The following is a 16,742-nucleotide window of genomic DNA, read 5'->3' on the forward strand; positions in this document are numbered from 1 at the left end:
CTTTAACTTTAATTTGTTCGAATCGTTTTACACCAAAGTATTTTTTATACTGAATAAGTTAATCTGGACCAACGTTATTCCTCCTGATCACAGAAACCTTCGGCGACCTTCGTTTGGTTGCACTTAATTCACTTCGGTCACATGACAGGAAGTTCAGTGCAGATCATGTGACATCAGGTTCTACTTTGAGCTGAAGACTTTTCACTCATAAATCTGATCAGCAGTTGAAACGTTTCCACTAAATTTAACATGTTTGGTTTATGTTTTGCCCTAAAAAGAAAGTTATTCTGAGAGGCAGTGAGGTCACATGATGGTTTTTTACACACCTGGACAGAGCAAGCATGCATGAAACCTCTGAGGAGGAGGAGGAGGGTTTCCTCTCCTGCCTGTGGCGATGAGGAGCTGAATAACTCTTTGAAAGACGCTCTTCTGCCTGCGGCCTCCAAACAAACCGAGTAAAGAGACGTTGGGCTGTGATTAATGAGATAATTAGAGCTCCGGGAGGCGAGTTCAGCTCCTCAAACACTCTAAGCGCTCATTAGCATTCAAAAGCCTCATATCCAGGCAGGAGGACTAACGTGCCGATTAATGAGGCTGTCGAGTGAAGAGTCCGTTTCCTCTGTTGGTTTTTCTGCTGTTTTGGTGCCGGTCTGATCAGGAGTCTGAGGAGTCTGAGTCAGCTGTTTCAGCTCATCAAACAGAAAAAGACTTGTTAAACTGACACGACCAACAGCTTTTATTTCTGTTCTAACGGTGGTTAGAGCTGAGCTCTCTGCTGTCCTTATATCAGCAGGTTCTGACAGAACCAGATGGGTCCATCTGGTCCCAGCTGGACTTATTTCACCTCCAGCAGAATCTCTCAGTGAACAAACTTTAGGTGAGAGATCTAATCTGAACTTAGAGCTCCTTACATCTGGACCGCCTGGTGCTGGTCCGGATCTAACTCGCAGAACACTGAGGCACTGTTGCATGCTGGGAGATGGCCGTGACGCAGGTGTTCAGTGTGCGATCCGCTCTGCTGTCGTCTCGCCTTCCTGCAGTTGATGGAAGCTGAAGGTTGTTAAATCTGTGGGACGCTTCAGCCCAGGTGACACCTGAGTGACGCTCTGCAGCCGCCGCCTGGGGGGCGGAGCTGGGACACGATGAGGAGAAACGTTTCACTGTTTCTGACGGATCTATCAGAGGTTTTCAGACTGGGGGGGTCAGCCCCGACTCTACTGCGATAGGTCCAATATGTCTGCAGTGTGGTGTTGGGTGGAGCTCAGAAATCTGTTTTCACAGAAAAAAATCAGAAGAAGAAGAAAGAGGCTGTTCAGAGCTGCTGAGGTCGTCCACCGTGACCTCTCAGAACCTTCCTCCATCTGTTCCTGTAAACTCTGTGGAGGCTGGACAGGAAGTGATGTGCAGCTGGGCGGCGCCCCCCCTCCCCGCCGCGCTGGGAAAAGACAGATTTAGACGATCAGCCGGCTGGTCTGGAGTCAGAGGGTGAGACGCCAGGACTCAGGAGGTTCCAGGTAACGTGTTTTCAGATGTTTTCACGGTCTGCTGGTCATGTGACTGCATGTCAGCAGCTGCTTTGTCAGTCTGTTGGCGTCACATCTGGACCGATGTGGTTGTTTTAGAGGCAGAACTGAGTTTGTTTTACTCAGATGTTGGTTTGGAGAGAAAAGCTTTAAACTGTTTGTAGCCTGCTCTGCAGCAGAGGTCAGAGGTCAGAGAGAGGCTGTAAAACGTCCTGAATCTGACCTCAGAGCAGCGGACAGAGCCTGATTGAACCAAAGGCTCGGGGGAGGATGATGAGGAGCAACTAACCAGCAGAGAGCAGGTCTCCCTGGATCTGATTCAGAGGAAGTTCCCAGGTTCACCGGGTAAAGCCTGAGCAGAGGATGTGGTTCGGTTCACCTGCAGGCTGCCGGCACTCGGTGGGAAAGTGAACGCAGCAGCTCGGGTCGCCGTCTGCTCGGGTCGCCGTCTGCTCGGGGTTATTCTGACCTCCATTGATGAGCGCTGACTCGTGCTGACGGGAGGTCACAGTCCGACACACGGCGCTGTAAATCTGCGGCGCCTGTACAGGCGCTGACAGCTTTACGCCGGCTGAGTGTGGCTGAGCAGCTGGTCGGGTCGGCAGCTGCAGCTCAGACCGAAGGTGGAGCTGCAGCTCGGACCGAAGGTGGAGCAGCAGCTCAGACTGAAGGTGGAGCTGCAGCTCAGACCGAAGGTGGAGCAGCAGCAGCTCAGACTGAAGGTGGAGCAGCTGCAGCTCAGACTGAAGGTGGAGCAGCAGCAGCTCAGACTGAAGGTGGAGCAGCTGCAGCTCAGACTGAAGGTGGAGCAGCAGCTCAGACTGAAGGTGGAGCAGCAGCTGCAGCTCAGACTGAAGGTGGAGCTGCAGCTCAGACTGAAGGTGGAGCAGCTGCAGCTCAGACCGAAGGTGGAGCAGCTGCAGCTCAGACCGAAGGTGGAGCAGCTGCAGCTCAGACCGAAGGTGGAGCAGCTGCAGCTCAGACCGAAGGTGGAGCAGCAGCAGCTCAGACTGAAGGTGGAGCTGCAGCTCAGACTGAAGGTGGAGCAGCTGCAGCTCAGACTGAAGGTGGAGCTGCAGCTCAGACTGAAGGTGGAGCAGCTGCAGCTCAGACTGAAGGTGGAGCAGCTGCAGCTCAGACTGAAGGTGGAGCTGCAGCTCAGACTGAAGGTGGAGCAGCTGCAGCTCAGACTGAAGGTGGAGCAGCTGCAGCTCAGACTGAAGGTGGAGCAGCAGCTCAGACCGAAGGTGGAGCTGCAGCTCAGACTGAAGGTGGAGCAGCAGCAGCTCAGACTGAAGGTGGAGCAGCTGCAGCTCAGACTGAAGGTGGAGCAGCAGCTCAGACTGAAGGTGGAGCAGCAGCTCAGACTGAATCCATGCCTCTGTCCTCCTCAGCAGGTCATTGTCTCCACCCTGAGGTCAGCTTCATCTCCTTAAGGTTGGCAGCTGACTGTGTCTCTGAGGCAGAACGTGTTGGATAGGTTCCACCTTGATGGTTTCCCTTTGGAAGCAGAACTGGGTTCTCTGCTCTTTAAATATCTGGATATCTGACCGTGTGAATGTTGGCCGTAAAGGAAGCAGCTTTTCTTCTCTCTGACCCAGTTGAACTTTCGCTGCTTCTCCTGAAGCCTCAAAGCGGGTTTCGTTGTGTTCTCTAACATCTGTTTTACGTCCTGAATGACCTTCTGTGGTCTCTCTGCCCCCCCCAGGACCCGGCCTACGCCTCCTTCCTCTTCGATAAGCTCCAGCGCCTGCAGTGGCCTCGCCGTGGCCGCCACGCTTCTTCTGACGCCCGCTGTGATGTCTGCGGCGCCGCCTTCCAGCAGCTGAGGCGTCTCGCTCTGCGTCGGGCTCTGGGCATCAGCAGGGACATGACGCCACGCCCCGCCGCCCCCCCCAGCGCCCCGCCGGCCTCAGGGAACGTCTGGGAGGCCGATGAGCTGCCGGTGAAGCAGCAGAGGGGCGGAGCTCCGTGGGGATGGGGCGGGGTGCAGAGCACCTACCTGGGAGGGGGCGGAGCCAAAGGCCTCGCCACGGTCACACCGCTGAATGTGCAGAACTACCTGGAGGGGGTGTGGAGGGTGTCGTGCTCCAGACCGGATTTCCCACAGTCTACGGTAAGCAGGGAGGGACAAACTGCACAGTTCAGCACATTTTACTCTCAGCCCCCCCCCCCACATAAAAGTGTTGTTAAAATCTGCTTCAAACAGGTGAGAGCGTTCAGATTCTGCCTTTTAACAGTTTTCTGAGGTCTCATTGGGACTTTGGGCTGAATGGTTTGAGCTCAGCGGCTCTCAGACGGTTTTAACCCCCCCTTTATGACGGCTCCTCCAGACCAAACACACTCCAGCTCAGACACAGATAGTTCCTCTGTTCGGTCAGGCCTCATCGTCCTCTGATCCACACCAAGCTGTCGTGGTTCTTCTCCTGAAACCAACAGAACAATCAGTCCAATCGTCTTCTGTGGCTCAGAGAAGGAAACGCGTCCCTCAGCTTCCACCAACATCTGTCAGCTGGAGCTGAGCTCCTCCTGCAGCAGAACATCTGTCAGCAGGAGCTGAGCTCCTCCTGCAGCAGAACATCTGTCAGCTGGGACTCTTTTCCCTCCTTATCCGTGCCTCAGCGTCTGCTTCTGGACGAGCGTTTCAGCTTTTCAGCTCAGAAAGTGAATCTGGGACAGGTGGTACTGATTATGGTGTCAGCAGCCAACAGATCACATGACCCGCACCGCCTGAAGCTGGCTGACTTCCTGCCTGAAGCTGGCTGACTTCCTGTCTGAAGCTGGCTGACTTCCTGCCTTAAGCTGGCTGACTTCCTGCCTTAAGCTGGCTGACTTCCTGCCTGAAGCTGGCTGACTACCTGCCTTAAGCTGGCTGACTTCCTGCCTTAAGCTGGCTGACTTCCTGCCTGAAGCTGGCTGACTTCCTGCCTGCAGCTGGCTGACTTCCTGCCTGCAGCTGGCTGACTTCCTGCCTGAAGCTGGCTGACTTCCTGCCTGAAGCTGGCTGACTTCCTGCCTGCAGCTAGCTGACTTCCTGCCTGAAGCTGGCTGACTTCCTGCTGACTACCTGCCTGAAGCTGGCTGACTTCCTGTCTGAAGCTGGCTGACTTCCTGCCTGAAGCTGGCTGACTTCCTGCCTGAAGCTGGCTGACTTCCTGTCTGAAGCTGGCTGACTTCCTGTCTGAAGCTGGCTGACTTCCTGCCTGAAGCTGGCTGACTTCCTGCCTGAAGCTGGCTGACTTCCTGTCTGAAGCTGGCTGACTTCCTGTCTGAAGCTGGCTGACTTCCTGTCTGAAGCTGGCTGACTTCCTGCCTGAAGCTGGCTGACTTCCTGCTGACTACCTGCCTGAAGCTGGCTGACTTCCTGCCTGAAGCTGGCTGACTTCCTGCTGACTACCTGCCTGAAGCTGGCTGACTTCCTGCTTGAAGCTGGCTGACTTCCTGTCTGAAGCTGGCTGACTTCCTGTCTGAAGCTGGCTGACTTCCTGCCTGAAGCTGGCTGACTTCCTGCTGACTACCTGCCTGAAGCTGGCTGACTTCCTGCCTGAAGCTGGCTGACTTCCTGCTGACTACCTGCCTGAAGCTGGCTGACTTCCTGCCTGAAGCTGGCTGACTTCCTGCTGACTACCTGCCTGAAGCTGGCTGACTTCCTGTCTGAAGCTGGCTGACTTCCTGCCTGAAGCTGGCTGACTTCCTGCCTGAAGCTGGCTGACTTCCTGTCTGAAGCTGGCTGACTTCCTGCCTGAAGCTGGCTGACTTCCTGTCTGAAGCTGGCTGACTTCCTGCTTGAAGCTGGCTGACTTCCTGCCTGAAGCTAGCTGACTTCCTGCCTGAAGCTGGCTGACTTCCTGCTTGAAGCTGGCTGACTTCCTGCCTGCAGCTGGCTGACTTCCTGCCTGCAGCTGGCTGACTTCCTGCCTCACCGAAGCTGAAGCCAGAGATCTGAAGGGCCAGAATAACCCAAACAAGACGCTTTATCTGAAGCCGAGGAGCAGGAAGTGCATTCAGCAAACATGGAGCAGCTTTATTCCCAGCTTTAGGTTTCTGTGATCAGTTCTGCTGGTTTTACTCACTCTGATCACATGATCAATCAGCTGTTTGAGCCATGTGGGCCTGTGGAGCGCCACCTGCTGACCACAGATTATTCAGATGGAGACGCTCCTGAACCCGACACTTTAAATGCACTGAAAACACATTTATCTGTTTCAGACGAGATTAAAAAGAGCCCAAAGCTAAAGCTGAGCCCCAAAACCAGCTGAAACATCACATTTTAACAAGCTAACCCACTCAGACCAGCTGTGAAACTAAAAATCCTGAAAAATGAAACCGGCCTGACCTGATCTGACCAGCCAGGAGGAATCTGACTGAACTAAAGTGTAAGGAAGGAACCATCAGATCCAAACTAAAACCTGTGATTCACAGCAGCTGTTCAAACCGAGCTGCTGCTTCATGCTGTTTGTCCGATCCGTGGCAGCTCGCCTTTAATCCCGTTAGCTGGTCGAGCGTGTCGCCGCCAAGCAGCTGAGTAACGGCTCTGCCTTCTTACCCTTCCTGCCACCACCGTAATCCCCCCGACCCGGACACCGAGCCTTCGTCCTGACATATTTACAGATCTGTTACATCAGCCTGCAGGTTGTGACTGAACAGAAGAGGAAGTTAATTAGTTAACGAGCTCCTCAGAGCCTCCCTCCCTGCTGCTGATGGCGCAGCAGCCATGTTTCCCCTGAGACCGGACGAGCCGCCGCCGGTCCAGGACGGGTCAGCAGTCAGATGAGCAGGGAATAAAACCCGCTGAGACCCTCGTTCGGTCACATGTTTCACTCCTGCTGTCTCTCCTCTGCCAGGGTCTGGCCCCAGATGCAGGTCATGTGACCACAGAGAGCGCGACCCAGGAAGTTCCCGTTAAACCGGCGGCCCAGAGCATCGCCACCCAAACCGTCCAGCCGCCGTCCGCCGCAGCCGCCTTCTTCCTCAGGTCAGTGAACGCAACACTCAGCAGATACTGAGGCTCTGCTTCCATGAATCAAACAAACGTAGGAATTCATTTAGATTCTGATGCGAAAGGTTTGTTTTCAGAACACAGAAACCATGAAATGCAGCTGAACCAAGTTAGAGTAACTATCGATATCTGCAGATTCAGGTCAAAGTTCAGCTGTATCCGAGCGAAATGACCGTGGAAATGTGCCGCACGCCAACTTCAGGGCTGCAGCTGCTGATTCTTTGGCGACACTTTGAGGTGACGTTGGGTTTCAGAGTGGATATAAAAGCATGCAAAGTGCTGCATATCATAAAAACAACGGCTGCTTTAGCTGTGTTGGAAGACTTTATAAATGGTGCAATAAGGAGAGAGCGTGTGTTCAGAGACTGAGAGGATTTCTGGCACATGATGATAACTGGCTCCTCCCGGAGCTGCGGCGGCGCCGGAGCGCAACACGGCGAGGAGTCTCTCACGTCAACATTCAATGCGAAAATAAACAGATTAGCAAGGACTAAAGGCAGAAACACTGGGTTTAAGGAACCGGGGCGTTCAGAGAGCTGCTTAAACCAACAGGTTGTGTTGGTTAAAAAAAGGGCAGAATATGTCCCGTTTGAGTAAATTTTATCTGTCTGTGAAGTTGCAAAAGTGCATGAAAATGTTTCCCACAGATGTGCAACATCTGGGCTCAGAGAAACGCCAGATTCACAGAGAAATGATGGTGGGAATCTGGGAAATCTGGGATTCTGTTGCAGACAACAAACAAACAAAGGTGCAGCCTGCAGGAGACCCAGGAGTTCATCAGTGTTAACGTCCTCAGAGAACTGTTTAATTTACTGTTTTCAGTCAGGGCTCAGAAAACATCTGGGCTCAGAAAACATCTGGGCTCAGAAAACATCTGGGCTCAGAAAACATCTGGGCTCAGAAAACACCTGGGCTCAGAAAACACCTGGGCTCAGAAAACACCTGGGCTCAGAAAACATCTGGGCTCAGAAAACACCTGGGCTTTCCTCTAAATACTCCCTCACACCATCCACCGTGCATTCATCTGACATCTCAGCTGACACACCTTCCGTCAGGTGAGGTTCAGGTGAGGTTTAGGTGAGGTTTAGGTGAGGTTTAGGTGAGGTTCAGGTGAGGTTCAGGTGAGGTTTAGGTCAGGTGAGGTTCAGGTGAGGTTTAGGTAAGGTTTAGGTGAGGTTCAGGTGAGGTTCAGGTGAGGTTCAGGTGAGGTTCAGGTGAGTTTCAGGTGAGGTTCAGGTGAGGTTCAGGTGAGGTTCAGGTGAAGTTCAGGTGAGGTTTAGGTGAGGTTCAGGTGAGGTTCAGGTGAGGTTCAGGTGAGGTTCAGGTGAGTTTCAGGTGAGGTTCAGGTGAGGTTCAGGTGAGGTTCAGGTGAAGTTCAGGTGAGGTTAAGGTGAGGTTCAGGTGAGGTTTAGGTGAGGTTCAGGTGAAGTTCAGGTGAGGTTCAGGTGAGTTTCAGGTGAGGTTCAGGTGAGGTTCAGGTGAGGTTCAGGTGAAGTTTAGGTGAGGTTCAGGTGAGGTTCAGGTGAGGTTCAGGTGAGGTTTAGGTGAGGTTCAGGTGAGGTTCAGGTGAGGTTCAGGTGAGTTTCAGGTGAGGTTCAGGTGAGGTTCAGGTGAGGTTCAGGTGAAGTTCAGGTGAGGTTTAGGTGAGGTTCAGGTGAGGTTCAGGTGAGGTTCAGGTGAGGTTCAGGTGAGGTTCAGGTGAGTTTCAGGTGAGGTTCAGGTGAGGTTCAGGTGAGGTTCAGGTGAGGTTCAGGTGAGGTTAAGGTGAGGTTCAGGTGAGGTTTAGGTGAGGTTCAGGTGAAGTTCGGGTAAGGTTAAGGTGAGGTTCAGGTGAGGTTTAGGTGAGGTTCAGGTGAAGTTCGGGTAAGGTTAAGGTGAGGTTCAGGTGAGGTTTAGGTGAGGTTCAGGTGAGGTTCAGGTGAAGTTCAGGTGAGGTTAAGGTGAGGTTCAGGTGAGGTTCAGGTGAGGTTTAGGTGAGGTTAAGGTGAGGTTCAGGTGAGGTTTAGGTGAGGTTCAGGTGAAGTTCAGGTGAGGTTCAGGTGAGTTTCAGGTGAGGTTTAGGTGAGGTTCAGGTGAAGTTCAGGTAAGGTTAAGGTGAGGTTAAGGTGAGGTTCAGGTGAGGTTTAGGTGAGGTTCAGGTGAGGTTCAGGTGAAGTTCAGGTGAGGTTAAGGTGAGGTTCAGGTGAGGTTTAGGTGAGGTTCAGGTGAGGTTAAGGTGAGGTTCAGGTGAGGTTTAGGTGAGGTTCAGGTGAAGTTCAGGTGAGGTTCAGGTGAGTTTCAGGTGAGGTTCAGGTGAGGTTCAGGTGAGGTTCAGGTTAAGTTTCAGGTGAGGTTCAGGTGAGGTTCAGGTGAGGTTCAGGTGAAGTTCAGGTGAGGTTAAGGTGAGGTTCAGGTGAGGTTTAGGTGAGGTTCAGGTGAAGTTCGGGTAAGGTTAAGGTGAGGTTCAGGTGAGGTTTAGGTGAGGTTCAGGTGAAGTTCAGGTAAGGTTAAGGTGAGGTTCAGGTGAGGTTCAGGTGAGGTTCAGGTGAGGTTTAGGTGAGGTTTAGGTGAGGTTCAGGTGAGGTTCAGGTGAGGTTTAGGTGAGGTTTAGGTGAGGTTCAGGTGAGGTTCAGGTGAGGTTCAGGTGAGGTTTAGGTGAGGTTTAGGTGAGGTTCAGGTGAGGTTCAGGTGAGGTTTAGGTGAGGTTCAGGTGAGGTTCAGGTGAGGTTCAGGTGAGGTTCAGGTGAGGTTCAGGTGATGTGGCCTAACTGCAGCTCTGAGGCTGTATCCCCAGGAGGTCAGGAGGGTTTCTGGCAGCATCTCTAAACTCAGGTTTCAGTCTTTCAGAGGATTTTACTGTCAGCTAAACTGCAGCCGACTCTGTGCAGGAGCTAAAGTGGAAGCATTTGTGCAGAAATTCTCCCTCAGGGAGTGAACTTCTTCCTTTAATTTCATCCGTCGTCCTGATTCACATTCAGCTGAGGCGTCGGATCAGGACTCAAAGCCTCGTCTCTCTGTGCAGAATCTAATTGGCAGATTTACTATTTTTATCCGGTTGGAGCTGTCAGAGAGGCGGGCTGCAGGGTTCAGGGGTTTCTGCTCCTTCTGCCTGCTCATGTTCAGGAGTCTGTGCTGCTGCTGAAGGTGTGTCGGACAAAAGAAGCTCTTCTGCTCAGCAGCATGGGAAGAATACCAGGAAGAAGGAGTTTTACTGAATATGTCACCTCTAAGGGGGTCTTCAGATGCAGTTCCTCTCCTGGCCACCAGAGGTCTTCATGCTCTTTAATTTCATCACGATTGATCAGAAACTGAAGCTCAGATCCCTTCTGATAGTTATTGATATTTAAAATGAGGTGTTCCTACTTTTTGGATCACATGAGTTTATTTTCTGTCTCAGTCTGGATGAGCTGCAGAGAATCCATCATTCAGTCCGTTTGCTTTGTTCTGATCAGCTCATTGATTACTGATGAATGATCGCTGGATCAGTTCTTCACCTTTAATCTGCTTCAGTCGCCCGACCAGCAGCTTTCAGCGGGGTTGCAACACACACACATGCACACGTGCACACACCTACGTGCACACACATACGTGCACACACCTACGTGCACACAGACACACTGTGAGTGTGTTTGAAGTCCAGCAGTGGGGGTGTCAGTCATCTCATGAAGTATTCATGTAGGATGTCGAGTGTGTGTGTGTGTGTGTGCACGTGCGTGTGCACGTGTGTGTGCAGCGAGAGGGCGGGGCTGTGAAAACAGAGAGAGGAGAAGGGAGGGAAGGTGAGAGATACAGACGGAGGAAGAGGAAGAGGAGGAGGGAGAGGAGGAGGAGGAGGAGGAGGAGGAAGAGGAGGAGGAGGAAGAGGAGGAGGGAGGAAGAGGAGGAGGAGGAAGAGGAGGGAGGCTGGAGCTTCAGCAGCGTTTCCCAGCAACAACAGCAGAGAGAGGCTGGAATCCACGGCTTTAATTCTGCCTCCTGGTTCACTCCTTTATCCCTCCTCCTTTATCCCTCCTCCTTTATCCCTCCTCCTTTATCCCTCCTCCTTTATCCCTCCTCCTTTATCCCTCCTCCTTTATCCCTCCTCCTTTATCCCTCCTCCTTTCGTCTCTCCTGGAGCTGGAGGAGGAGGAGGAGGAGGAGGGGAACAGCATAGCGATACAGACTGCAGGAACAGACTGAGGAGCTACAGGAGAGAGGTGGAGGAGGGAAACTGGGCGGAGGAGAAATGAAGCGTTCGGGAGGAAAAGGAGATAAAAGATAAAGAAGAGAGGTGAAGGAAAGACTGATAACAGGAGGAGGAAAACCACCGATTCCACGCCATGTCAGACCGAGAGGTGCACAGGTGGGGGGGGCGGCGTCATGAAGGATGACTTCCCCTGAAGAACCGAACCCCAACGACCCGGGGATCATTTAAAGGTGGAGCCTGCAGCTGAGCTGCAGCACGGGTGGAGCTCTGAGAGGAGCCTGTTGGAGTAAATCAGCAGAAGTTACGGCCCGATGACCCGCTGACCTTTAAGGACCGGTTCTGAGACCGGGTGACAGCGCCGGGTCACGCTGCAGAGGATGAGGATTGAACTGAAGGACGCTTTGATTTCAGATCCAGTTAGAAAACAGGAACTTTTCTGAGAGTCGGACAGAAACAGGAAAGAGTTTTATCCTCAGAGGATGAACCAAAGGAGTTTAGATAAGTGGAGCCCAGCTGATCTCCAGCTGATCTCCAGCTGATCTCCAGCTGATCTCCAGCTGACCTCCAGCTGATCTCCAGCTGATCTCCAGCTGATCTCCAGCTGTGGAAGCTGTTACAGACTGATGGACAGATGGATTGTGGGACTGATGGATTGTGGGACTGATGGATTGTGGGACTGATGGATTGTGGGTTATCGTGTTTAACAGACGCTGAATTCATGTAAAACTCTGACATTCTTCAGATATTTGAGAGAAAAGACTGAAAATAATCATCAGAGCTGAAAAAACTCCTGATTCCAGCCCAGATTTCCTGATATTTCACTTTGCTGCTGATGGAAGTTTATCTGCTGAATGACTGAGGAGCTCAGAGTCCGTGAGCAGCAGGTCCTTATTGATCGATCGGCGCTTTATTGATACTCTGAGGATGCATTCGGAGCCAGATGTGGACGAACATCTGTGTTGTTTTTACTGAAGCACATGAATCCCATCAGAACCCTGACTGATGAACTCTGATTAACTGTAATAAAAGACAACGATGAGCAGATAGTTTCTGACCTGCAGCAGTTATTGATCTCTGGACATTCGGATTTGCTCAGCATCGCCTTCGTCCCTGAGCAGCTCGGCTGTCCCCCCCCCCGTCAGAGTCCTCTTGTTGGGTAACTCTGGATCTTATGATGCTGAACCATAAAGAGTCTGAACTGGTTTCCTCTCGGAGGCGGAAAGCTCTGGTTGGATAATGGATTGGAAGGAACTGTGAGTAGTTTTCTTCTTCTTCTTCAGATCCAAAGGTGCTGCTGGGTTTCCATCATCTACAGATGAATAAATTCATTGGTTCGTGTTGCTTCTTCTTTACATTTGGATCCAAATGGGCCCCTCGGTGGCCCCTGATTATACTTTATGAAATCTGTCACAGTGAGTTATTTTAACAGGAAGTGATGTGTCCAACATGCTGGGGGGGGGCAGGTTGCAGGGTGCAGGTCAGCTCATGATGTTAATCAGCTGATCCAGAAAGAAACAGCAGAAAGCAGCAGAAAGCAGCAGAAAGCAGCAGAAAACAGCAGAAAGCAGCAGAAAACAGCAGAAAACAGCAGAAAACAGCAGAAAGCAGCAGAAAACAGCAGAAAACAGCAGAAAGCAGCAGAAAGCAGCAGAAAGCAGCAGAAAACAGCAGAAAGCAGCAGAAAGCAGCAGAAAGCAGCAGAAAACAGCAGAAAACAGCAGAAAGCAGCAGAAAACAGCAGAAAACAGCAGAAAGCAGCAGAAAGCAGCAGAAAGCAGCAGAAAACAGCAGAAAGCAGCAGAAAGCAGCAGAAAGCAGCAGAAAACAGCAGAAAACAGCAGAAAGCAGCAGAAAACAGCAGAAAACAGCAGAAAGCAGCAGAAAACAGCAGAAAACAGCAGAAAGCAGCAGAAAGCAGCAGAAAGCAGCAGAAAGCAGCAGAAAACAGCAGAAAGCAGCAGAAAACAGCAGAAAACAGCAGAAAACAGCAGAAAGCAGCAGAAAGCAGCAGAAAGCAGCAGAAAGCAGCAGAAAACAGCAGAAAACAGCAGAAAACAGCAGAAAGCAGCAGAAAGCAGCAGAAAACAGCAGAAAGCAGCAGAAAACAGCAGAAAGCAGCAGAAAGCAGCAGAAACGAGGCCCACAGCTGTGGCTTCACCAGATGTTTGAGACATTTCCTCCACTGTAACGCTGTCCTGGCAGTCGTGGATCTCTCTGATGATATGGAGCCACCTGTCAGCTGGAGGCGGATCTGTTTGAGCCATTTAAGAGTGATTTCTTTCTCTGAGGGGCACCGATACTCTTAGAGGGAATCTGTGGTGTACAGAAGAAGAAGAAAAGTCTGAGAACATGCTGCTGCTGTAACATCTGGCAGCAGATCTGCAGTCTGCAGGATATCACAGACAGATGTTCTTTCGTCTTTAGGCTGAATTCATTGAGTCTGAGTTACAGCCGGAGACCACCTGCAGCTGCATTTAATCCCTTTTTTAATCTCCCTTTAAACTCTTTTAGCTCTTCTGAGTGTCTGTGAGTCGTTGATTTGATTATTGAGGGGTTAGGTGACCTCGTGTTTCCTGTGAATCTTTGCTGCGTCAGACATTAAATATCAAACCAGATGATCTGCGGCCGTCAGTGACTCAGTTTTGGTAACAGCGCCGCCCTGCAGGTTGCCCTGCTGTCGGATGCCCTGCTGCCCTTGGCTGCAGGTTCCTGGCTGCACCGTAGCCGCCCTGTTGCCCTCGGCTGCAGCCCTGTTGCCCTCGGCTGCAGCCCTGTTGCCCTCGGCTGCAGCCCTGTTGCCCTCGGCTGCAGCGCCGCCCTGTTGCCCTCGGCTGCCCTGTCAGCTGTGAGGTTCCTACAAACAGCTGCATCAGCAGCTGAGTCATGGTGTCAGTTTGATGCTTGTTTTTAAGCCTCTTTCTTTCCACTCAGAGTTAATCTGACTTCTGCTTTTCAGATTCCTCAGTTTGATGTAACCGTAGTCTCTCCTGGTGATTCTCGCCTCTCAGTTAGCATCGATGGCTCATGTTCAGCCTGCAGTTTGTGCTTCCTGAGCTCGCTGCTGACAAACTGTGAGAACAAACACTCTGAGGGACTCCCTGCAGGCTGCCGTCCTTCACGGAGGCTGCGATTACACGCCCTGCTCTCTGATTGGACTCACCGAGGATGGAGGGATGAGGAGGACGAGTGCAGGGAGATTCTTCCCCTCTAATGACCTGGGCTCAGCCTCCTCCACCCCCCCCCCCCACCTCGTAATCCAACTCCACTCCTCCTCTGATGTCCCTGTTTTATCCTGCAGAGCTGCAGAGGTGAATTCAGCTGCTACTAAAACAAAATCTGGGAAACAGAACATTTCGGACATTCTGTCTTTATTCTGCTGAGACCTTCAGCAGAGTTAGAGTCAGTCTGTGCTGATGAGGATCTGTTCACCTGATGCTCTGCAGTTTCACTCATCAGAGAGTAAAGAAACATCATCTCAGAAACACAAACTGCATCTACAGCCGCCCAAAATGACCAAATCAGACAGAAACTGCATCTACACCCGCCCAAAAGGACAGAAACTGCATCTACACCCGCCCAAAAGAACAGAAACTGCATCTACAGCCGCCCAAAAGGACCAAATCAGACAGAAACTGCATCTACAGCCGCCCAAAAGCACAGAAACTGCATCTACAGCCGCCCAAAAGGACAGAAACTGCATCTACAGCCGCCCAAAAGGACCAAATCAGACAGAAACTGCATCTACAGCCGCCCAAAAGAACAGAAACTGCATCTACAGCCGCCCAAAAGAACAGAAACTGCATCTACACCCGCCCAAAAGAACAGAAACTTCATCTACAGCCGCCCAAAAGCACAGAAACTGCATCTACAGCCGCCCAAAAGGACAGAAACTGCATCTACAGCCGCCCAAAAGGACCAAATCAGACAGAAACTGCATCTACAGCCGCCCAAAAGAACAGAAACTGCATCTACAGCCGCCCAAAAGGACAGAAACTGCATCTACACCCGCCCAAAAGAACAGAAACTTCATCTACAGCCGCCCAAAAGCACAGAAACTGCATCTACAGCCGCCCAAAACGACAGAAACTGCATCTACGGCCGCCCAAAAGCACAGAAACTGCATCTACAGCCGCCCAAAAGAACAGAAACTGCATCTACAGCCGCCCAAAAGAACAGAAACTGCATCTACACCCGCCCAAAAGAACAGAAACTTCATCTACAGCCGCCCAAAAGCACAGAAACTGCATCTACAGCCGCCCAAAAGGACAGAAACTGCATCTACAGCCGCCCAAAAGGACCAAATCAGACAGAAACTGCATCTACAGCCGCCCAAAAGAACAGAAACTGCATCTACAGCCGCCCAAAAGGACAGAAACTGCATCTACACCCGCCCAAAAGAACAGAAACTTCATCTACAGCCGCCCAAAAGCACAGAAACTGCATCTACAGCCGCCCAAAACGACAGAAACTGCATCTACGGCCGCCCAAAAGCACAGAAACTGCATCTACGGCCGCCCAAAAGCACAGAAACTGCATCTACAGCCGCCCAAAAGCACAGAAACTGCATCTACAGCCGCCCAAAAGCACAGAAACTGCATCTACAGCCGCCCAAAACGACAGAAACTGCATCTACGGCGGCCCAAAAGGACCAAATCAAACTGAAAATGCTCAGAAGCAGCGAATGTTCTCTAACACACACATTTACAGCGAATAATTAGGGAATAATCTTTATAATCAAACAAAAAAAGGCTTTTGTAAAACCTGGATTACAGGATCAGATCCAGGATCCAGATGGATCCAGATGGATCCAGGATCAGATCCTGATGGATCCAGGATCAGATCCAGATGGATCCAGATGGATCCAGATGGATCCAGGATCAGATCCTGATGGATCCAGGATCAGATCCAGATGGATCCAGGATCAGATCCAGATGGATCCAGATGGATCCAGGATCAGATCCAGATGGATCCAGGATCAGATCCAGATGGATCCAGATGGATCCAGGATCAGATCCAGATGGATCCAGATGGATCCAGGATCAGATCCAGATGGATCCAGATGGATCCAGGATCAGATCCAGATGGATCCTGGATCAGATCCAGATGGATCCTGTAATCCAACCCTCTGAAATATTCTGCTCTGTCGTGCCGCTCCAACAGTTTTGTGTCTCTGCTGTTTTGTCTTCAGGGCGGCTCAGAAGCTCAGTCTGTCCCGCAGGAAGTCCCAGCCCGGACCCTGCTCCCCGCCCGGTGAGGCCCCGGGGCCGCTGCCACCGGTGCTGTACACCGGCGGCTTCAGTGGCGCCCTGCAGCTGTCGCCGCCCGCCGTCCCACCATGCCTCCTTCGAGCCGGATCAAAGATGAAAGACGCGCCCGGGATGGGGAAGGTGAGCTGCTGAGTGGCTGTTTCACTGTTAAACAGGAAGAACTGATCTCATGTGAGCCTCCTCAGCCACCGTAGTTTAGTGCTGTGATGAGCTGCTGGTGTTGAGCCTCCTCAGCCACCGTAGTTTAGTGCTGAGACGAGCTGCTGGTGTTGAGCCTCCTCAGCCACCGTAGTTTAGTGCTGTGATGAGCTGCTGGTGTTGAGCCTCCTCAGCCACCGTAGTTTAGTGCTGAGCCTGCTGCTGACTGCAGATCAGCTGCAGTCTGACCCGAGGTCAAGCACTTTGACCTCCGTCCCCTCAGAGAAGCTCTGATGGAGCCACCAGCATCTGCAAGAGCTCAGAGCCTCTGTGCATCTCAGGGCTAAAAGTAGCTCCGAACTCTAGGAGAGAACTTTTAGTGCAGGATGCAATAATGTCCCGACGAACAGGAATAACCCGACAGTCCCCCAGGGCCAAAGTAACCCCAGAGCTAAAGTAACCCCAGAGCCAAAGTAACCCCAGGGCCAAAGTAACCCCAGGGCCAAAGTAACCCCAGAGCCAAAGTAACCCCAGAGCTAAAGTAACCCCAGGGCCAAAGTAACCCCAGAGCCAAAGTGACCCCAGGGCCAAAGTAACCCCAGAGCCAAAGTAACCCCAGAGCCAAAGTAACCCCGGAGCCAAAGTAACCC

At 51.8% G+C, this 16,742-nt stretch overlaps 1 protein-coding gene across 4 annotated transcripts in view; it reads left to right on the plus strand.

Annotated features, from left to right (window-relative positions):
• Positions 1 to 16,742, plus strand: part of LOC140266912 (kinesin-like protein KIF26A) — a 51,439-nt gene that overhangs the window by 9,355 nt on the left and 25,342 nt on the right. Inside the window, exons 3-5 of one of the 4 annotated variants that reach the window (XM_072362045.1) lie at positions 3,232 to 3,639; positions 6,368 to 6,498; positions 15,876 to 16,074. In XM_072362045.1, coding sequence (XP_072218146.1) covers positions 3,394 to 3,639; positions 6,368 to 6,498; positions 15,876 to 16,074 — 576 coding nt within the window. In that variant the 5' untranslated portion in view covers positions 3,232 to 3,393. Of the gene's footprint in view, positions 1 to 3,231; positions 3,640 to 6,367; positions 6,499 to 10,421; positions 11,941 to 15,875; positions 16,075 to 16,742 lie in introns of those variants that run through there. The other 3 variants (XM_072362044.1, XM_072362046.1, XM_072362047.1) reach the window with 3 other exon arrangements.

This window comes from Leuresthes tenuis, unplaced genomic scaffold (assembly GCF_036924035.1).
Source record: "Leuresthes tenuis unplaced genomic scaffold, fLeuTen1.0.hap1 SCAF_13, whole genome shotgun sequence".
NCBI classification, from domain to species: domain Eukaryota; kingdom Metazoa; phylum Chordata; class Actinopteri; order Atheriniformes; family Atherinopsidae; genus Leuresthes; species Leuresthes tenuis.